General features: G+C 35.7%; 1 protein-coding gene across 9 annotated transcripts in view; it reads left to right on the top strand.

Annotated features, from left to right (window-relative positions):
- The window catches only part of TMEM161B (transmembrane protein 161B), a 210,262-nt gene extending 192,209 nt beyond the window's left edge, over positions 1-18,053 (top strand). For all 9 annotated transcript variants that reach the window (XM_054517962.1, XM_054517966.1, XM_054517965.1 and 6 more), the window contains 6 exons: positions 456-516; positions 2,236-2,376; positions 5,439-5,552; positions 6,624-6,798; positions 8,832-8,928; positions 9,798-18,053. In XM_054517962.1, the coding sequence (XP_054373937.1) occupies positions 456-516; positions 2,236-2,376; positions 5,439-5,552; positions 6,624-6,798; positions 8,832-8,928; positions 9,798-10,075 (866 nt within the window). In that variant the 3' untranslated portion in view covers positions 10,076-18,053. The remainder of the gene's footprint in view (positions 1-455; positions 517-2,235; positions 2,377-5,438; positions 5,553-6,623; positions 6,799-8,831; positions 8,929-9,797) is intronic.
- Positions 18,054-23,878: the final 5,825 nt, after the last annotated feature.

Below are 23,878 nucleotides of genomic sequence, written 5' to 3'. Positions count from 1 at the left end.
TTCCAGAGTTATTGAGAAAATCTGTGTTAAAATGAATGCTGTAAGTTATGTGCTTCTAAGGAAATTTGCTTTGGAATGAAGATTCTAGATAATATCCTGTGCATTTTCCTACCGTTCTCTTAAATAGTCTATTTTTTGCCTAGGTTGTTTGTTTTGTTAATTGTATTTGCCCTCCAGTTACAGATTTAGCCCTTTTTGACTTTCATAGTAAAGTGTAGCTCCCTTACTGGAAAAGAGTTTAAAAAGTTATCTTCTTTCATCTTCCCAAAATGTTCAAATATTACAGATGTTGTTAATTAAGCTTTACTTTATTGTGGCCAACTAATTAGCACACGAAAGAGCCCTGTTACACATATGAAAAATTGTTTAAAAGATTACTTGTTACCTAGCGTTTTATTTCACAAAAGGGATTCTTTGTTTGTACTGTAATAAAAGAAATATATATGTCCCTGCAGGATTCTCGAATTTCTCAGAAAGTGCTATGCAGTTTCTCGAAAAACAAGGTTTGGAATCCCAGTAAGTTTCTGAAAATACACTTGTCTGTTTATATGTCAACTTACAACTTGTCTGTCTATATGTGAATTTATGAACCATTTGGATTTTCTTTGCAAGCCTTTGTCTTGCGTGTTTTGCTTTTGTACATGATTATAATCCCTACAACACTTTAAAGAGATTAATGAAAAGATCTGAAAGTACCCACAAGTAACTGAAATTGCATTTAAGTTTTCTTTTTAATATGGAGATAATTACTGACATTTTGATTGTCAGTTCATAAAATATAGTTCAAAACTGTGAACACTTTTTCCACAGTATTTCCCTTCAAAAAGGATTGTTTAAATAGAGAAGTATTTTTTGTCATTCCTATGGCACGTAAGAGGAGGAGTGTGCAAAAGCTACAAGACGGAGTTTGTGTTAAATTTTGCATTAGGAATAAATTGTGTTATTCATGTTTTCATGTTATAGCTGTGTTCCGGTCATGCAAAAACATCTGCTTGCTGCAGGACATCCAAGCCTCATATAGACTGTTAAAGGAGCATGCCGTATCTTGTGATGTTACATAAATACACAAACACTGTCATAGGCAGGCTTTGTATATTGCAAAATGGATTTCTGTTACAGTTCCTTATACTTGTGTGCTAAAATATAGGGACCATTTCATCACTGGGAGCACATTGAATGTCTTGCTTGGTAGGTCTCAAGTATCATGCAGAAGCCATGGCATATCTTTATTTTTGAGGAACAGAAGCTTCCTCAAACTAGATCAGTGTAATTTATGAATAAACTCATGGGAAACCATTAACTGAACCCCATATGTTTCTTAGCCTTTCTTCAATATGCTTTCCTAAACTATTGCAAAGTCACTACCTTCTGTATTCACTTTCATGTTGTTTGTTTAGTTATAAATTATTGCAGTGCTTTGCCTTTTTTAGCAGTACCCGAGTTAATGATGGTGTCGCTTGATAGTTTAGGTGATATAGATTAAGAAAGAATCTGAAACTCATTTGAATCACTAGATTTGGTTTTGTTTCTCTTTGATCTGCTAGTTACATTTCACTGTAACTATGATGGTTTTATTGTTTGTTTGAGGGTTTTGTTTTGTTCTCTTTTTTTCTTTGTGTAAACCTGTATTTGTTAATTATGTGATTAATTCTGTGATTTCTTTGATCATGGATACCTTTCCTGTAGCTTTTCTTATGTACAATACTAATCACTTAAAAGTGACATGTTAACGACCATGTGTACATTTCAGATAAATCTGTGAAAAGTTGCAGTAATAACAGTTTGATAGAGATTTTTAATGGATAATGGTAGACTAAAGTATCCATTTTGTCTTCAAGCAGTTAAACTTAGGAAACATCGGTTCCTCTTAAAAAGACAATAATGAAATTCATTCTATTTCAGCTATTTCTGTTATATAATTTGTTGCTAATTACAACATAAAATTATTCTTTTTTTTCTTCTCTACTAACAAATTAATATCTCACAGTCAGTAAATTAGGTTTTCTGTTTTTCTAGGAAATAAATAGATTATTGGTTTGGTTTTGAAAGTATTTTTAAAAAATTTAATTTCTGATTGGTTTTTAATAATGCTAGTATTTTGGAGGAAGCCTATAGAATACTGTTGGCTTTTTTTATTAAATATTAGATACTGTTGGATTGAAAGTAGTCTCTGATACTCCCCGCTCCCCCAACGTCCTCCCCAAGAAAATGCTTACTTCCTTTCTTTTCTTTTAGGGGTCCTGTGTCTAAACTAACCTTCAAATTGTTCCTGGCTGTTCTGTGTTCACTTATTGGTGCTTTTTTGACATTCCCTGGCTTGCGACTGGCTCAAATGCATCTGGATGCTCTGAATTTAGCAACAGAAAAAATAACACAGTAAGAGAAAATATATGCAAATAGGTATATGCTACTCAGTCTTAAAACTTTTATGTCTAAAAATGTCTAAGCAAACTATTCCAAAAAAAAAGGTAGTGACTTAAGACTTCTGTTGCTGCCTGCTTTTCGTATCTTGAGCAGATTTGCCACCTGCCACTTTCTGCTCAACCTGTGCTTTGCCAGTCTTACATTCTTTGCCTCGTAATTAAGAGTCTCAATTAAAGGAGCTTTCCTTTCCTCCAGCAAAAGCTCCACCATGAATGTCTCCGTGTCCAGCTTTCTTTCCACCATCATGTCTTTCCAGAAGTTAAGATAATCTTCAGGAAGTACAAATATGACCACAGACTGTTTTTTTTCCACCCACACTTACAGATGGGCATTATTCCTTTAATAAATTTACCATACGATAAAATGCAAAAATGACCCAGAATATTTAATTAGGGTCATATGCTAATACCGATTTAAAGGAGTATTTTCATTTTCAGTCACCCTTCCATTTGGTAGTAAAATGTTCTGTCCAATTTAACTGTTTCTCTTGAGCATTCTCTGGTTGAGAGGGTGAAACTCCAAGTGGCTTTCAGAGATCTTGACTGTTGATGTTTAATACATGATAATAACAGATTCTGCAGCATAGGGCAGTTTAGGTATTCAGTCTGGTAAATTTCCTAAGAGAACCACTATGTTTTCCAGTAGGAAAATAATTTTTGTTCAAATTGCAATTTTTTCCTTTCCCTTCAGGAATGCCCAGCTTAAAAATTATTCTGTTTGAAGTGAGTCCATCAGTCTTGGTAATTTATAAGCAAGTACACTTGCACTCAGTGTCGTTTTCTATGTAGCAGCCAGCTATTGGATTGTTTTATCTGCTGTTACATTTTTGTCTGTGTGTAGACTGTGACTGAGTCACTTCTTAATCTGTTCTTTCCAGACAGATAAACTACTTAGTTCTTAATTGCTATAGTTCTCACTATTTTAAAATTCTTTATGTCTTTTCTCTAAGTATTCCAGCATCTTCCGTGATCAATGGACATAACATCCTAGGCAGAAATATAAACCCTCTGAAACAAAAATCCATTAATTAAGACCTGAAGGGCAATAAATATCCACTGAAGTGTGGTTATGAAAATTAAAACTTCTCTAGCTTCTTTAGACGGTATTGGAACTGGTTGTTGAAGATAATTTTGTTCAGCACCACCAAGTTATTTTTGAAAGTCTAGCAATATTTTGACTATTCAACTGGAACAATGTGAAAATTACATTAAATGGGTATTAAATGGATACATGATAAGGTATCCATATAATTAGATAAAGCCATTATAAAGAATATTTGTCAAGTGATAGGTTCTGATAAACCTGAACAACATAACTTGTCCTTGCTGATGCATTTTTGTTAGTGTTATTGACTACACTTGTTTGACAGGGATTAAAGAGGGGGGTTGTTAATGAGGATGACTTGTCACTGATAGAAAGCTCTCTAAGTTGGGTACTAAAACAATGTCTGTCTTTGCAGTCAGATACATACTCTACTTAAAAAACCCCAACCAAAACAACTGCAAAGAAAAAGCCAACCAACTAAACAAAATACAAAAACAACTAAAACCAAAGAAAAAAAAGGTAATCAAACTAAAAGCCCCTACATCCCTTAAGCCGCCCGAAAAACCCACAAATCTCTCTTAAAACAAAAGAACCAAAACTAAACAACTCAAAAATATCAAACACAAAATCTATTCCATAATGGAATGGAACACTTAACTTGCAGGAAGCACTGACCAAAAAAAGCCCCAAAAGTTAAAGGCTAATGATCAAGACCCATCTTACTAATATGTTCAAAATTTAATTGTGATTCTTTTATGAATGTAGGAAGTAAGTTCATTGTTTTTAGGTAAACAGAATAAAAATCATCTGGTGTCCCTTTTGGTTTTGAGAACTAGTTTGATTTTTTTTCTTCGGCAGTAGTATCCTTACTTGCATATATTTGGAGTCTTCTTAACAAAGTTGTACAATTTTCATACACGTTTCCTCCTTTGCCAGAGTCTGCATCAAGAGTATTTCAGCCTTACCTCCTGTTCCATTAAACAAAAACAAAACAAAAACAAGAACAAAAAAAATAGAGATTCCCATCACCCTTTGGCACATTGCAGTCCATCACTCCAGTCCGTTAACTCAGTAGGATCTCCTAAATAAGTAGAAGCTCAGGTAAAAGGCTTTAATAATCTAATTAAATGCTTTGGACTGATCCTTGGTGCTGTTGCATTCCCAAGCACTACTTAATAGCTAGCAGGGCTTATTTCTTCATCTGAAACAGAAGATTTAAATTTGTGTTTGATGACAGCTTCTGTAATATGCAAACATTTTAGTGGTTTTAGGAAGCTTGATAGTTAGTAATCAAGAAGGTCTTGTGTTCTTTAGAACAATTTTTGATTACATAATTTTTTCTGTAGTGCAGAAGTACTGTAGTGAAGGTAGAGACAAACCTGATTCTGTTAGTGAGGAAACACTGCACTAACAAAACAACCCAATCCCTTCCACTGTTCTCATTTCATTTTAGTAACAAAAAATGATTGGGGAAAATGGGTTTCGAAATAGAGAATAAGATTCAGAAGTTTAGAAATAAAGAAGGATATTAATTTAAGAGAGAACTCCAAAAACTATTATCCCCTTTTAAAATTCAGCTAGGTTGTACTCAAAGTTTACTAAAGAGTACTACTTTTATTTTCGTTGTGCAGTTTTCTACAGTATTTTTTTTTGTCTGAGTATCTTTAATGTAAGTACCAACTTTAATCAGGGTTTATAAATAAAATGCTTCATTAAACTGTGTAATCTGACCTCTGACAACTGTTTATCCTGTTCTTTTTAAAGCCAAAATCCAGTGTGATTTCACAATATATAATGTTACTGTTTTGTTGAAATGTAAGGCATACCTATAAAATAGGGAAGAAATTTTCTTATTTATCTTTCTTCCAATTATTTTAAAGTTAATATTTCTCGTTTTGAATCTGTATATACTTTCAACAGTGTGGTCATTGTTTTCATTTACTAAGTTCCCTGTTTTTTTTCTTTTTCAGAACATTGCTACATATAAACTTCTTGGCACCTTTATTTATGGTTCTACTGTGGGTAAAACCAATCACTAAGGACTACATTATGAGCCCACCTTTGGGCAAAGAGAGCATTCCTTTGTAAGATTTCATTTAAATGTTCTTTCTGGGGTATTGAGAACAAAACATTGTCTTAGCGCTCTTTGCAAGTTGAAGAAACGTGAAAGACTTTAGTAGCATCGGCTGTCAGAGTTATTGTGGAAGGTGCAGCTGAATTATAAGGAGCATCTCTTATTTCAAAAGAATGAGTAGCAGAATGTTGAGTGTTGAGGTGGTGGTTCCCAAAAAACTGCTGTCTCTTGATGACTCCTTGTCAGTATTGTGTTGTTTTTTGTAGGGGTGGAATACCACCTCTCTGGTATTTATTTATTTAATTATTTACCTGCTGGAACCTTATATCTTGGATATTGGTGTAGGAGAGAACTGGTTTCAGTGAAAACAGTCAAGATATGTTGGCATGAGAACTAAGCTAGGAGGTTTGTCTTAATATTTACATACTGATGAAGTGGTATTGAATTGATAGGTAAAATATTTAAAATATAGAAAGGGAAAGAGTTTCCAGGAAGAGTGGTATTTGAAATGATGTATAAGTAGAGTTGATTGTCATTGTCACAATTAGTCTTGCTAATTCAAAATAGACTTGAAAGAGGTGAGATAAGCTTCTAAAGTGATCCTGTGACCATTGAGCTATTACATAAAACACAACAGATATACATATTTTGTATGTCTTCTGTTCCTCAGTTTGTCTTAAAATGAGGGTTGAGCTTTTACTGGGTATCTCAGGTAACTGAAGTACCCATTTACAATCTAGTACTATTTGCTATCTAGTCCTGTGTGTCCAAAAACCTGTAATTATCTGAGCAACCTTCGGTTTTAGTGTCCAGCCTTCATTTCTTAGAATTTAAGCAGTTGAGAACTGCTATTGTTTACAGACAAATGAATACTAATTTGGATCTATGCTGTAGGGCTACTGAGAAGTCATGGGAAAGAGACATAGAAGGCATTACTTGCATGTGAACTTCATAACTATAGTTTGTGTGTTAACTGTTTTTGACAATTTGTCTCAAAATTACTTTACAGATGATAAAAACAAATAACTGTAGTAGTAGGTGGTCTTTGGAAAACGGCATTACCCTTTTTCTTTATCCACAGAATGTCAGAAGATACATTTGATACCATCAGATTGTGGATTATAATCCTGTTGTGTGTTTTACGGTTGGCTATGATGCGTCATCATTTACAGGCCTATCTGAATTTAGCCCAGAAAAGTGTGGACCAGATGAAAAAGGAAGCTGGTAGAATAAGTATGGTTGATTTACAGAAAATGGTAAGTATGGTGGCACTTAGATTATATATTTGTAGTATTTTGACTGTGGAAATGATTTTTTTTCCAATTTGTTGTCTTCTGTGGCAGCAGAGCTCAAATCTGAATGAAGTTTGCTAGACTATATCTCCTATAAAAATACAGAAAAATCCTGCAAACCAAAATACTTAGAGATGTATCATCTCTGTTATGCAGGTAGTTTTTCCTTGGTTATTTGGAAGTTTTTATAAAAGATCCCTTCCAATGAGTGGTGATCTGTAACTACAACATGGGAAAGAAAAAAGTGAATTTTTATGGAAGGGTAATATACTGTTACCAACTATGATTTTTAAATTGAGGGAAAATTTATGACAAGGTGCTTATATTTTGGAATAAAATGACAGATGTTTAATTCTGTCAGACCTCTTAGAAGTGCACCTGCCTAGTTAAAAAATTACTTACCATATTGTGGACGAGACAAAATTTCTGAGGTTTCTTTTTTTTAAAGAAAAGTTGTAAAGCATACCTTGAACAAATGGCTGTTGTGTGTTGTCTGCAAAATAAACTTATATTTCTATTGTTGTATGAGCGTGCTGTCTAATGATTCTGCAGAGTTGGGGTCTGTTGCAGGAGGAATATTTGTAGCATGCCGTAAGACAGAAATTCCTCTTCTAGGATTGTCATTATTACATGTAGTTACACTAAGTGTCTAAATGTCATAGTCTGAAGGTGCAGTAGTTATTTACAAAGCGGCTAGGAATTTGCTCCAGAAAAAAATCTAGGGAGTACATGTAGCAGCAGCTGGTTAGGATGGAACTGTGCCAGTTGCTGTAAATGTGCTATTTTAATACTGGGAATTTTCTTCCTATCTGTTAAACATTAGTGTCTTCTCCATGTGGCATTTCTTATATCCATTTCTCCATCTTCATATATTCTGTTTGAGAAGGCCATAGTTACTAGATGGCCTATGTCTTGTTTTGTTTTACTAATCATATCTGCTTTACCTTTTTTAGGAACTTCTGCCAGTGAATTCTTTCCTGTCTGTCATTCTACAGTGATCGTTACTTTTTAATTTGTTATTTTTGTCATATTCCATCAATCTTTTGACAATTTTTTTTGTCTCATGCTATTTCTTCTGTCAGTGTCTTACTACTTTTCTTTTTCATGTTAGTTTTTTGATGCATGCTCATTAAGAAGCCTGTTGAGAGGTATTCCCAAAACTGTCACATCTATCTTCATCATTTTTGCCAACCCGCATTCTCTTCTTTTATAAAACATGGGTAGTTTTATTTCACTGCTTGCTTGCTCTTATTTTATCACTTTTTTCTGTCTTTATTTAATTGAATCTTCTAGGTCAATAGCTTATAAAAATATGTACTGTTACAATTTTGAGAAAAATGGAACCTATGAGAGAGTAGGGGGAGGGATGTATCTGAATGGACTAGGATGAAACATAGTGTATGACTGAAATAAAGACCATTTAAATGCTGTTATTGATCTAATGAAAACTCAACTTATCATTGTTTCTAAAATACAAGTGTTTTCCAGTTGGAAATCTTAAAAATATCTCACTTTTGAAAAAGGACTGTAATATTAACAAAGCTTTCATTTACCTTTTATGGGGCTTTGGACTACTACTTCATTTTTGAAATAGGATTTAGCTTGTAAATGGCTGGGAACTTGAAAAATTAAACATGTATGTTTAATTTTGTTTCTGGTGTACTAAAGTAGGAGTCATTGAATAATGAATGGCATACAGTCTGCAGAAGCAAAATTGAGTCTCTATTTTTTAACAGAATTGATGCTTTTAATTATTTCCTTTCAGCCCTTCTTCTCAGATCTGTAAATGTCCTGAAACTAGAATTCATTATGGGGATTTCTTTATTAGGTCTTTTGAAGACAATATGTCACATGCCAAGAGTTACTAGAAAATTCTTTAAACAGCTTTAATGCACAAATACTGGGTTTTTTTAATAAATTGCTTTTTCTAGACATGTTCATAAAACTCTGCTTTGATCAACCAGGAATCATGAACTTATACTCTTTCTTTTTTCTAGGTGGCTCGGGTATTCTATTATCTCTGTGTAATTGCGCTGCAGTATGTTGCACCATTGGTAATGCTTCTTCACACAACTCTGCTCTTGAAAACGCTAGGTAGGCAAAATTGGATCAACAGTAGTTTGTTCTGTTCTACATGGGGCTTTTTTTATTTTCACCTGACTAAAGAGAATTGGAATTCATGAGTACTTGCAATAGAAAAAGATCATGTACTTTAAAACATTCATATGTGGCTTGTAAGTACTTATTTCTGTTGCTGCTTTTGATATCTTCCAATTACATGCTAATTTGTTTTATTTATTTCTGAGAGATTGTGTAATGCAACCAATTAAACTGTTTACTTCTGTTGAAATATTTGTCTTTTTAGAAGTATTTTAAAAGTGGACTGTATAAAATATGATTGACTTTACTTCATTAGCATCTCATACATGAATTTTTCAGTTTTTTTTATCATTAGTAGGCTTTTAGAATGGAAATTGTGCGATAGGGGGTTCATGTAGTTAGTGGGAGATCTGAAGTAGCTCTGGTTTGGGTCTTTCTTTCCTGTAAGACTTGTATTTCATAGCCTGCCATGCGGTTGTATCGTTCTGTTTGCAAAAAGGCAGTGGATAGAGATTGGCTTTAGTAAGTTGTGATTCATCCTGCCTTGGAGTAGATGTCTCCATCTGGTAAGATCAGTCATACCCAGGACATACAGAGGTTTCAAGGCAGCTATATCACATGTAGATGTTAGGATGTCAAAATACAAGATGAATCCTACCCCAGGATGAAGTAGGATTGATTCATCCTACTTCCTGGTATGACCAGGAAGTCATGCAGATGAATATACTTTGTATTTACTAAGTTATAAAAACAGCATTTTCTGTGTGTGTATTAAAATATACATCAAAGACTGTAGAGTGATTGAATTAACAGAACTTGAATTTAATTCTACAAAAATCTGTTAACTTGTTTATTTTTAACAGGTAATTATTCTTGGGGCATCTACCCAGGATTGAATTCTGACACTCCAGTAGAAAACAGTCTGCTTCCCAATTCTGTTTATTCTGAGTCTCCACCTGCTGATGGAAAGATGAAAGTAACTGTAGTACAAATAACAATGGCTCTGGGAAGCCTAAAGAATATTTTCACTCCTCTCCTGTTCCGGGGACTCCTGTCTTTCCTCACTTGGTGGATTGCTGCTTGCCTTTTTTCTACAAGCCTTTTTGGTCTCTTCTATCACCAGTACTTGACTGTGGCATGAACAAGTCAACTGACTGAGCAAGTGTGAGGTCAGATTCTAGATACAAGGTATCCCAGGTACCCAAGAGGAGATGAAGAGAAAAGAAAACTATATATGTGAAGAGAAAACATATCAGAATTATTTTTAAAGACTTCCTTGGTGTTCTCAGGGCGAATAATCTTAAAATGTTTAAAATTGCAACTGGGTTGGTTATTTTTGTTACCCAAATGGTAGGTAACTAATTCAGCTATAGTCCTGGGACTGACTGACATTATTGTGTTGTAGATGGTGATAAGCATGCTGAAAAGATATGACCTCTGAGTATCTTGGTTTCCATAAACAGCAAGCCAAACTCAAAAATTTGGTTTTTAAGCATCAACAGTCACTGACTGAACTGTATTCAAAGGGTACTGGATGTAGTGATGGTGGCTGCCTATCGATTAAGTCTTGAAACTGAGCCATACAAGTGAAAGGAGAGAGAGGGGATTTAAAAAAAAAATCTGTTGGATAGCTATTGATCACTTTTCTCCTTGGAAAATTAAAAATCCAACAGGACAAAAGAGATACTGTATATTACAGTAAGGAAAGTTGTATAAAATATAAATTTAACAGGAGTAGATGTATGTACCTGACAAGTATTGCTGCCTACGTATTTTGCAGGAGTGCTTGTGCAGTAAGAAGAGAGTTACAACAATTATATTATTTCAGTCCCTGCAGTCATTTTGAAATAATGGCCATCTGTATTGGTGCTAGTATTGATCCACACATTGTGTCTGGATCTTTTAAATTTCTTCTTTTGAGGTAGTAGATAAGTTCCATTGAGTTTACAAAAGAATAGAAAATAATCAGTGACACCAGTCAAGTATTTCAAAACCAAACAGTTTAATCCTGCTGACTGATAGTGTATGTATATGTGTAATGTACATGTATATTATATATTAAATATATAATATATATGAAGGTATGAAATATGGAATCTTTCTTTTAAATTCCTGAATGTATCTTACAGTGCTATAGGAGAAGGGTGTATATGTATCTAATAATTTCAAGATTCCCTTTTGAAATTAAACTTTTAAATTTTTCTCTTTTTTTTTTTTCTTTTTTTTTTTTCAATTCAGTTGAAAGGGCTATTTGGTTTTTGTGCCTCTTTAGAGGTACTTAGCTATACTAAAGAACTTACTATGTCTTGGAAGAAAAGATCTACCTAAACTGTTAATCTTAAAATTTCTGTTCTGTCAAATCATCATCTTTTGCCACTTTAATCTGTGCTAACTTGACCATATAATGACAATTAAGATATCTTGGCTTCAGAAATAGATTTTCTGTATAATAAAACAGCCGTGTAATAAGAAAAAGAGCAAAGTATTAACTTTACAATTTTTGCTTAACTGGATAGATATATTCCAGTCATAAAATTATTTACAGTTTTTCAGATGTTTTATGTATTTGCAAAACAGGAATGGGGATTTATATGCCGTAGCTTTTTTAAACAGTTAATATTAAACTTCACAGAGGTCAGTGGGTTTTTTAGCTAATACTAGCTGGTTTTATGTTACTGTTCTTTTTCTCTTGAATTTGTGTACAGCTTTGGCATATAATAAGCATTTATAAATGGAAAAGCTTAACTAATTTTTTAATATGTAGCAAACCTACCATATGGGAGAACAAACTCAATGAATGCAGAAAGTCAAGATTTTAAGCTGGTGATAAACTATCTTGCTGTGTTGAAAGCTTTTAAAGTTATTTATTAGTTTATTAAGTTGCATTTACTGGAGAAAGATTTGTGTACACCAGCATAGTACCTACTGCATGTGTTTGGGACATCTGAGAACACCTTGCATGATGCTACTGGTTTCATTGCAGTATTTCAGTGCGACTGGGACTGCAAGCTTTGTTATTTTCACACCAACTTTTTGTAACTAATAGGGACAAGCGCTTAACTGTGAATTGGCCTAAAGAATAATATTTGACCTCATAGTTTCAAATTTCAATCATTCCTTGGAAGTATTTTTCACATGAATAATTGAATGACAAAAATGACAGGTCCAATAATACTGCACCCACTTTCACATTAGTTCGAGATATATCATTACAAGATACATCATTACTTACAGAATTAGTAAGGCCAGCTTTTAAGTTAGAGTTAGGTGTTCAATGCCAATCTTTTGTTCAGAAAAATAAAACAATGCAAAACAGTTTGATTCTGATCATGAACTTGCATGATGAAGCTCACTGTATAGGAGATGTAACCTGTTGTTGAAGTCTGAAGGATTAAATTTTGGATACTTGAGAATACTTCAAAATAATGTTAAGCAACAGTTTTTGCTGACATAGTCATTCTGGAAGCTTATAAGCAAAAGTGAACTGTAGTTATATAATAATGCATTCAGCAAAGTAATAAGGATCATGTAGCTGAACTGCACAAAGCTTTTGCTAAGAGCTCATGCTTACTATTCAGACATTACACTGATCACAGTGAAAAATAGGCACCTAGTGTTACAAACATGAAGATCAGTGCTTGTAGCCACTGAGCTGTTCCATTTTTCTACAAACCAATGTTGTGCAGAATTGAATGGTTGACCTTCTGGTCAGCAGTGAGTGGGAGATGGTCTTTCTTTGGATCCATTTAATCCTGACATGAGTCCAGAAGGCTTATGAAAACCTAAATATGATAATAAAAGCCTTTGAAACATGTGGTGACAGTGAAACCAGAGAGACCATATTGCTAAGGTTGTGAGCAGTGCTTCAGACAAGTATGTGATATGATCAAAAATGTGTTTTAAAGTAAAGTAGCAACCCTGATAGTCCTGACTTCCATATATATTGTGTAAGGGTCAAAGGAATATCTGCTTACTGCTGTAGTAAGTTCCTTTGAAACAGCAGCTGGCAAATGCTTTTTTTTGTTTGTTTCATGAAGACCTTTAGCGGCACCTGGCAATGGGGGGAAAGCATCTTGCAGAAATGGAAAAGCAATAAAATGTGACTGAAAGGTTGGTAGGTGTTACTCAGGTTTCTTAAACATTTTGTCTTGCTTTTTGCCCACTACTTAATAAAAAAATTGTAGAATGTTTTGGGTTGGAATGAATCTGGAATGGATCACTTCTCACCAGACCAGGTTGCTCCAAGCCTCATCAAACATGGCCTCGAACACCTCCAGAGATGGGCAGCCATAGCTTCTCTGGGTAACCTTATCTAATACCTCACCACCCTCACAGGCAAGAGTCTCCATCTAATACCTAATCTAAATTTCTCCTAGTTTAGAAGTGTTCCCCCTTGTCCTATAACTTCCTGCCTGTGCAAAAAATCATTCTCCCTCTTTATTATAAGCCCCCTTTAAGTACTGGGAGGCCACAGTGAGATCTCCCTTAGTTTCTGAGAGATTTTAGAAGGAAATGTTCCTTTGGCAAAGAGTCCATGTCTGTTTCTTCTTAAATTCTGATCTCCCTTCCTCTCCTAGTGATGTGACTTCCATTGGCGATCTACAGTACTGTCCCTGTGTTCCCTTCTCAGAACCAAGTAGGCTAAACTAGTTCAAGATTGTATTTTGACTTCTGTTTAGTTTAAATTTATCTATTTTTGAAGGATTAGTTCCATTAAATAGTTCAAATAACTTAAAATTCCATCTGAAACATGAACAAACTTGTTCTTACTTGTTTCAACTCTGCACTTTTATTATGTGGGTCCCTTTAGACAAAAGGTTAAGACAGCAAAAAAATCCAAGTCTTCCAGCAAGTTCAGAGAGGTCCAAACATAACACTTGGGCTATTTTTGAGCTAAGAGACATTGATTAAGAACAGGAGAGTAGACTATAGAAAGCCTATTCTTACACTTTGTAGGTGACATTCTCAGGCTGCACTTGTCCTCTTTTAATTCCTTCTCAAACTGTAGGTTATGCCAGTTTTTGAGGTTTTCTTAGCTGCACAGTCTTTCCCTCCTCCAGAATTTGCCTGCATAAAGGATCCACAGGTTAAATAGTAGCATCAGTACAAGAGAACATCCTTGTACAGAAGATACTTACAGAAAATTAATTTCTGTTGCAGTTGTTCTTCTCATTTTGATCACAAGTACTGCAAGGTGTTTAAACAGAGATGCGTTCTTCCCTGGATTGTAAAGTCAAATTTGTCTTAAGAACAAAAATGCTACCAAGACATCAACACAACATTTAGGCAGCATCACCTCACTCTGTGTAGGGTTAGCAAGCACAGAAATTTCAGCTAACTTTCAAGGAACAATTCAAAGAGCTGTGCTTCCTTACAATAACTACACCTAAGTGGTAATAGGCATTTGGGATGTATGAAATAGAAAATTGAGCATATCTGATTATTAAAGTATTAAAGCTGTTGGAAGGTTCTCCAAGGTAAAAGGCCTTATGTTTCTTTATTCTCAAATATCTGTGCTTTTCACAGAGATAATTTTGATCAGTTTTTAAATACTATGCTTCATGATTTTTCTCATGACACATTTTGCACATTAATGTGTTCCACACAGCACCTCTACACTCAGACTTAACCCCACAGTTAATGTTGTCACTATAAAGTTCCTAGATACTTCAACTAAAAGTTTAAGAATTGAGTGCCCAGACAAAATGGAGACATTGAACAAGAACAAGGCCAAAGAATACTCTGTGTTCTCTTGGAGGAATCTGTATGCCTGAGCAAAATCTTAATGGAGGAAGGCAGCAGCAGTTTACTTGTATCTGAAATAAAATATTAAATGTGAATTATGAGTAAGACTGTTATTTTTAGCATCTACAGCCTAAATCCAAAATGGTAAAGAAATCGCAATATTTTGACCTTGCAGATACCTACTCTAAAGAGCATCTAGGCAACAGATGCTTAGAAGGCAGATGTCTGATCTCACTAAGCAGGCTGATTCAGATTGGTGTCTGTGCTTCAGAGTGATTTTTGTGCAACTACTTTTTTCGGAAGGCCTGCCATGCTTTGTGACCTGTGCGGCACATACAGTCATGTGCTGTATGATGAAGTAGATGGCATGTCTCATTGGCATTCCTGAGTACTAGACTGAAAGGTCTTCCACCTCTAGGTGAGATCATGAAGCCAACATGTCATTTCCAGGCTGCTTTTACTGACATCTGTATATGCTGCACTTAACTTTTCCATTCTCTCACTGTGGACTGCCAGGAGGGTAATATTGCACTGGATGTTGTTTTTGCATGCCAGTGTATATGTATTTTTATACCTTTGATTTCAATGGTGTTTTTAATGGAAATTATTTTTAATCCTAATACCATGGCTCATATTTTCATTTTTTAAAATTATTATCGGTGCCTGCAACTAGAAGTCAAAAACTTCTACACTGTTTTTTTAAAGCTTGATGCTTTGGCTGACGTATTAACAGGTATGCAGTTTTATAGTAAAGTCCAAAATCCACCTGTAAATACCAGATTTTTTCCATGTGATTACACATCAGTCAAGAGCCCTTAGAATGTGTACTTGCAGCATTTTTTCACAACAACATACTATCCATATGACCCTGCTGTCTATAAAATACATTTCTCAAAATAGTTTGAATAGCTTTTTACAAACTCCTTAGTAGTAAGTCATTCTTCTTTTATTGTGCTGCGTTATATTTTTTAAAACCTGGCTTAAAATTCCTTAAAGTCAGACTTACTCTCTCTTCTTCTGTTCATAGTAACTCTGCCTCCCTTATGTGCTCCAAGCTTCCAGAATACATATTCACAGTATTTTTCATAAAAGCATAGGACAAAGAAAAAGGCACCAAAAATTATATTTCATAACTGCAGTTCATACCCATGTCATGATGTGCCAACAGTTTTTATTTTTCCTATCTTTGGTCATTTCTTTGTTCCATTGTTAACAGTATGTAAGGCTTTCTAGGAGGAATATACATGGAAAAAATTCTGTAATAGAAGATACTGAAAGCTGTCTAATGTTTCAGTCTTCCCATTTATGTGAGCAAATATTAATGCAAAGATGCTATTGAATAATTTCAGCCTAAAATTTCTCATAAGGTAGACATATTACACATTGCACAGGGAACATCTTCCAAGTTGTAAATATTTTACTTTAAATCTTCTACTTGTCTCACTGTTACTGGGAACACACAAACTCAATGTTGTTTATCGGTAAATAGTGTTTTTTATTTTTGTCTTTAAGTGAAAAGCACATAATACTTTCTACTCTAGAATAAAGACCTGAGACAAAAAGATTCCCCTACCTGCATTTCAGTATTTGCTAAATGGAGAAGACTCTGGTGTTATATATGTAAATTTTAGCTTCCTCTTACTGCTATAATACTGTTAAAATGATTTTTATAGTTACAGCTTTACAAGTATTAAGACTGTCATGCTTCACAATGAGGATGGTGTCAAGTGGTGTTTGCGTTAAATGGATATGGTGCTGCGTTACCTGTTGTTTAAAAACATATTGGCTTCTATGCTTTTAAATGTTCATCAGAATCTGTGATCAGAAAAGCACAGCACAAGTTGAAAAATGTCACTTTGGGGTGTTTTTTTGGTTATATTTGGGTTTTTTTAGTGGTGTGGATAATACTTGGTTACAACTACTACAGCAAATAAACAACCTCCAATATTCTTTTTGTATACTGTAAAGTGCCTAATCGTGGGTGATTCTGATTGCCCTTGAAATAGGATTTGCTATGAAAGTATTTTTTTCATACAGTTTTTGGCTTATGTAATATCCATGTGTGGTTTTTTGCTATTACATATTGGAAACAAATAAGATTTTGAAGAAATCTTTTCCTTTCCTCTTACTTAAGTGGTAATCTAACAATTTTGCCCATATATGACTGATAATTGAACACCCCTAATTTAAATTAACACCCCTCCCTCTGCCACATCTGCAATGTTTTCTATATGACTGAGGGCAAATATTTACAAGATTTGGAATGGTTTGACTTACAAAGTTCTGTAGTGACTCCTGGGTGTTAATTATACCCCAGGTACATGGGTGATTTCAGCCAGGTAAGTAGTCCTGCTTGGGCTCAGAAAGGCAGCATTGAAGGTCGCTGAATCCTTATGGATTTGGAGCACAAATAGTACCAATTGTGATACTGCTGACTGACACCAAGCTTCCAAAAGTTGAACCTTGTAGAATTTTGTAGAATTCTGTTAGAGAGTATTCAATAGTGAAACCACCCTTACTCTAAAACTGCTTGTCCACCTTCAGGAATGCAAGAGCTGAAGGTAGAACCTACAGCAAGGAGGTTAAAAAAGTGAGGAAACAACAGGCCCCTGCTCCTGCGTTAATGATACATTCTGCATGTGAAGTGCTTTTAAGTTGAGATGGTGTTGCTGATTCAAATCTACCAAAGGAAGCCTTCTTCTGAGGAAGGCTTGTCACAGCATGTTGAGCTTTTAGCTCTAAAAAGTGGCTATAGAAATCCGTACTGTATATAGTAGACTCTTTGGGAAAACCTGGTACAGTAAGCTTGCTAAATATTTCCTTACACCACTTGTAAGAAGTTACATTACATTTTTTACTGTAGAGCATTTAAGAAGCTAGTTTTGCCTTGCTCATTTTGTATTAATGTGAAAATAATAAGAATTGGTTTGTCTTTTAAATGCCTAAATTTCTTTAACAACACTTAATTTCACAAAACTGAAGCAAGGTTGTACTTTCTTATTCCCTATTCATTTTGTTGAAATGTTACAGCTTAACTCCGCTTTTATAATGCATACATTATTAAAATGAAATTTATGTCTATTAGTTGCTCATGGTAATACCACAGCAAATCTAAGAGAAACTATGTTATCTGCTGTTTATCAAGTGGCTCCATCAACTTGTTTGCCTTTGTAAAGCGTTAACCCATGTTGGACATATAATATCTACTGCAGTAATGTTCCTATAGTATTTTAGTATCCTTACATGTACTCTGCATGCCTTGCACTTGTGCACTGTAAAGAATTAAAAAAAACTCAGTTTTTACATAGGTTTTCCCATATCCAAGATAAGACAATTTCTAAAGCCAAAGATCAATAAATGTTTATTGTCTACCAGTGTGCTTTTTTCCTACTTTTTGTGATATATACTACTCTTTATCAGCTTGCAAAATCTCCAAAGAGCATGTAATAACCAGGCTTCTTATCAGTTTTTCTATGAGTGTAAATTTTTTACTTCTTATAGAAGTAATTGAGTAGGCTATTTATTCCCTCCTCCTTTTGGGCGTAGCAGAATAAATACTTTTTGAGTCTCAATGCAGGTAGTGTCTTATTCATGTGGACAGCAGTTTAATCACAACCATTACAGATTTCATATGAGTGGTTCTATTTTTGTGTATTTAAGTATTTAAATTTTTGATCCATTTCTAGAGAAAGATTCGTGGTACACCATGATAAGTGGAGGAAATTCTGGGTTTTACACTCAAAGGATTTGTCACCCTTCTTGACTGTTGCCCTTCCTAGCGCTTAGAAAGGGGTTGTGTTTGCATCTTATAAAAAGAAATGTATTTAAAAACATTATATTGTCTCTCCTATTTGTTTGATCATAGCAGCACTAAGAAAGAGTATACTTAATAATCTTAATAATCTTGTAACCATCTTGAATTTGATTTTTGGAATACCAGATTTGGTTATGCATGTATTTTCTTTCTGTGTATGCAACAAATGCAGGTGAATTATGCCAAAATTGCTCAAATAGTTCCACAGTTGCAAAAAATAAATCCTTAAGGAAACATCCTTCTTTAGCCTAAACCCAAAGTGGTACCAAAGACCCCTTCAGCAATAGCCATCAGTTGTGTTGCAGAAGCCAAGTGTGGTGTGGTGCTGAGAAGAGCCAGTGTTGCCATTTGGGATGGGAATTTGAAAGTCTACAAGGCATTTGAGCTGTGGGACCCTTTCCTGAAAGTGTAAAAATGGTTTTTAGTGATGGTTAAGAGGAAAGAACAGAACTATAGTGGGAGATCTGGTTATGTCTCAGAAGGCAGCTTAGCCTTCTGCTTTCTCCATGCAGCCTGAAGCTTCAGGCTGCCTTTGGAATCCAAAGGCAGTAGAATGGTTTAGCCCAAAATACAAGAGTGAAAGCTTTGGCAGTATGCTTCTGGGATAAAAGCAAGCCTTGGATTTCAAGGGTCACATGAAATCTTGCTTTTGAATCCACCAGGTCCAGACTCTGTAACTCAAAGGACTTAAAAGGTCTTCAGCTGACCTCTGCTGTCGTGTGCAAACATGCATGATTCAGTGTAGTTCCATAGGGAGTATTCAAATTTTTGAAATGTTTATTTTAGCTGAGTATGTGCCATGGAAGAGGAAAGCTTGGAAGTATCCTCCAGGCAAAAGGGTAAGCATCTGGCACCTGTCCTGTGCTGTCTGGTCTAGGTAGGGCTGAGAAAATGTTGAAGATGTTGGTGGTTTGATTTGGATTTTATGACAATTTTTTAAAGAATATGAAACACAATTATTGTTGCTTGCATCCTTAATAGGCTGTTACCTGGTGAACCGTGAAATGGACCAGAAAAGCCTCTTTTAGAGGAGTATTCATGCTCCATTCCATATTAAAAGAAAGTAGTTTTTATACATAACTCTGGAGTTGAGATTAAAGTGTTGTTTTCCAGGGGGTGCAGCACCATTGACTCTGAGGGAAGGTCAGCTTTTTATGAAATGGGAGCATGATATGTCTCTTTTTAAAGCAGACAGGAAAATAAAGAATTTTTCTCTCTGAATTTTGAGCTTTACAAGCTACTTTCAGTGGTTCTGGATAACCAGCCTCTCATTCCTCTCAACTGTCAGATTTTAAAGCAGCTTTTTAACAAGTATAAAATTTGTATGATTTCCCAACGTTGTCATTTCTATAGATATATAGAAATATACTGTGTAGAATTTGTGCATTGTCAGAAACTAAAAGAATCCAGGCTCTTAGTTGGAGTTAGGTTGGTCTTCAAGCATCAGCAATGTCCATTTGCTTCCTATTCATTTGGCTTATATTGTGAGTAGGACAAACCTTCAAGATTTGGTCATATAATCTGTTTTTTTCTTTGAGTGAAATCTAGGTATCAGCCTGACAAGAAGAGAAAAAGACAAAAATCTTCAGCCCTAACATCTGTATATTTTCTGGATTGCCATTTCCTCTTTTCATGGAGTGGGATTAAGCTGTTGCTGCCATTCCACAGAGAGCATGAGCTCACAGAAAAGGGACATCAGCTGAGTTATATATCAAGAAATTTGGGCTGCAATTTACAAAATGAAAACAGTTGTTCTGGACCGGGATTTGTTTTCCACAGGAAAATACGATGTGGTTATCTGTCATTTCAGTGCATGCTGTTAGACATCATCTCTATGTGAGGAATGAGAGTTACTAAAAAACACAAGGGGCAAGCAGGAGTAGATGTTGTGTACTGCAGAACAAGTAGGACTAATGCTGTAAAACTGTAGGATGAGGTGGTGTGTATTGTTTTTCATGTGTTTTTCTAGGAAAACTAGGGCACCAGCGATCAACAAATAAATGACTATTTAATCAATTTCTATTCTTAGGATTGGAATTTTCGAACTTTTGGATTGGCACAACTGTGGCTGGTTTGCCACACTAAAGGCACAAATCTAATTTCTTTAACACAGACCATGCATCATCATTTTTTTATACTGCATTGCTTTTAATGCTTTCAAAAAGTTTTAGTGGTAAGAGATTTTAAAATGTTTCTGGCGTCTAGTAAAAAGGTAATATAAATTTGAAAATAAATACAAATTTGAAAATAAATATAAAGTAAGGTAATACAAAAGTTTTGCTCTAAAGACCATGATATCTTAAAAGGCAAAACTTTCTATGAAAACTCATTTTCTAAATGCTGCTGAATTCAACTCTATTGACCACAGTTTTTAGGTGAGGAGTGTTGCTTTCAGTGGAGCAATCTCCAAAGGTGCCAGCTGTGTCCTCCCACAGACACAGTGGGCCAGGCAGCCCAGGTATATACTTACCATTTCTCTTTGCATCCCATGCCTTTGTCATCGTCTCCGACAAAGAAGTCCACCAGGCACAAATGCTCCTACATGAATTTGTAATTACAGATTTACAAAACTATTACTCACGCTGTGTATACTCATACAAAATAGTACTGTTGAAGATGTTGGTGAATGCTGTGTTCATGGTCTTTTCATGCGACCCCTTATGCTACCCACCAAGATAATAACCTCTCAAGTGCTAATAAGGTAGCCTTATTAATGCAAATCACAATTAATTTTACTTGTTGTCTTGCAACAACTTTGAAGCTCTGATTCTTTCATGGATATTTGATAATTCTCAGCTCCTTTTAGACAGTACTAATTGCAAAACAATTGTTTCCCATATTTTGTATATATATGTGTTTTCATTTTTATTAAATTTAGTACTTAGTACTTTGTTGTGTTTCTTTCTAAAGAAATACTAATTTTAGACCATTTCTCCAATGCATCAAAGTTACTTCAATTCAAACTACTTTAACTTTTTTTGTTTGTTTGTTTTCTACAGAAACATACTAGGATCTTATAGTCATAGAATAGTTTGCGCTAAAATGGACCTTTAAGGGTCATCCAGTCCAGTCCCCAAGATCTTAAGGAAACACTGAAATGTGTTGTCATCACAGAAGTGCATGCACACATGCATTGTGTGTAAGTTTACATATACGTCTTTTAAGATATAACCACCAACTCCATGGTACCCAGTGAGTTTCCTCAAGCATTCCTGATTATGTCTATACATTTAATTTGTCTTAATATTCCCTAGTTTTTTTCCTGTATCCTGGCCTGCCATTTTGAAAAACAAACAAGAGTATTCCAGCTAATGCCTCATCCTGGTCTGAAAAAATTTGAAAGCCAGACATGGTTTAGGGAATAATGGGTTTTTACCTCTGTATTTTAGTAAGCATACTTACGGTGCTCTGTTTCACCAAGGTGACATGTGCTGCAAAGCACAGACACTATAGACTGCATGTACAATTTATAGACCTTACAAATCAGCATATCTAACAAGGATGCCCCAGTGGAAGGCCTGGATGAATGGCATAATACTCCCCCGTCCGAGGAATACCCTCCTGGATGTGCCAAATCTCTAGTTTACAGGATGTGTTCTAGAGGGGGCCTCAGTTTCTCAAGATAATGTAAGGGTTTCTGGCCTTATACTACAAGACCTTTAGGATGTTTGGTCTCCTGGCCTAACAAAATACTAGGACTATGCTGTTATCAGACTTAAGGAATTACAAATATGCATATAAGAATACTGAGGATACATGAAAGCAACATAAAAGGTATATAAAAGAAAAGGCAGAAAATCATCCTGGCATCATAGCAGCTTATTTGTTTAATCTCTCTTAAATGACAGCTATAAACTTTCTTATTTCTGTTGTCCCCTAGACATTCTCAGCTTTCTTAGCTTTTTCCCCTGTCTTCATGTGGTAGATTCTTCTTATACTTCCTCTTATTTGTGTACTGTTTGTCCGCTTTCATTTTGAGTTTGGTTATGAAAGAAATACAGCTTTCTTCTTGCATTAATTTTCTCCTTCCATGTTACTACTTCTCCTATCCACTGTTATTTATCACCTCTCTTCATTCCCACTAGAAAAGTCACTTTTCTTAGACATTTTAGAGAAAGAGCTGTTGCAAGATTTAAAACATACCTAAGTTACCCCACAGCATTGTCATGGTTTGACACTGGCACAATGCCAGTGCTTCTATGAAGATACTTTCTCTCTGGTTTCTGCTGTGAGATGTGACCAGGAATAAGCAAAGCAGGCTCTTACTTAGGGAAAAAGAACTAGAACTTTATTAACTACTCTACAACTACAGATAAAAAGGAACACACACAGGGAAAATGAAAACTTCACAAATGCATTTCCTCCTCCCCCCACCAAATTTCTAACACAATACATTTGGTTCTTCAAATCACTAACTCTCGGTCCAGCACCACTTTTTAGACAATCAATCTTCAGTTTATCAAGAGGAGAGGAGTCTTTCTTGTGCCATGGGCTTCCCCTGGAAACACAGCTGAAGCCTCGTGTGTTTCTGTGTTACTCGTGGCACCGCCCGGAGTACATCTGCTGTCGTGACTTCTTCCTTTCTATGTCCAGTGCTCTCACCACTGAACATGGACCAGAACTGCTTCTAGGGTTGTCTTTTTTAAGGATGCTCTGTTCCGTTCTAAAAAAGGCACAGTCTCTCCTTTGGGACACTTGTCCTCACAATCTCTCTTTTGGGACACCTGTCCCCCTCATATTTTCACTCCCTGGGGCCGAGGGGCACCAACACTGAACCCTCTTGGTTCTGAGGCCATTGCCTCCTCCTAGAATGCAGTCTCTGTATCACAAGGAACATGGTTCTGTCCATGGCTATACAAAAAGAGTCTAGCAAAAGCCACTCCATCATCTCTTCCTACTAGGATTCTTCTCTATTCTTCTACTATCTCTCACTCGCCCAGACTTCTCTCACACTGGCTCATTTCCTTCCTCATCTTCCACTCTATCTTCTAGAAAAGGTCAATGATCTGTAAAGTTCTCATTCTCCAAAAAGGGGTTAAAAGCTCTTACAAGCGGCCGGCTGAACCCCCCTCTCTTCTCCGTCCCAGCCGTGCTGCCGGCACAGGCCCATGTTTATCAAGTCTCAAGGTTACAGTCTCAGGCAGCGGCTCTCTTTCTCTCACTCTCTGTGTCTCTCAGGGGGGGCTGCCCGATGGCTCCCGGTGCCTCTCTCTCTCTCTCTCTTCCACCCTTCCACCTCCAGGCTCAGGCCTACCTCTCTCGGCCACATGGTTTTCCCCTCCCCATGCCCAGCCAGCAGCTGGGCCGGGGGAGAGACCCGAACTCTTTCCCGCCGGAAACCCAAGAGGACCCTCCCAGGGGAGAGCTCTGCTTTTAACCCCGTGT

This window comes from Molothrus ater, chromosome Z, assembly GCF_012460135.2.
Source record: "Molothrus ater isolate BHLD 08-10-18 breed brown headed cowbird chromosome Z, BPBGC_Mater_1.1, whole genome shotgun sequence".
NCBI lineage: Eukaryota > Metazoa > Chordata > Aves > Passeriformes > Icteridae > Molothrus > Molothrus ater.
This window is presented reverse-complemented; position numbering and strand designations above follow the sequence as displayed.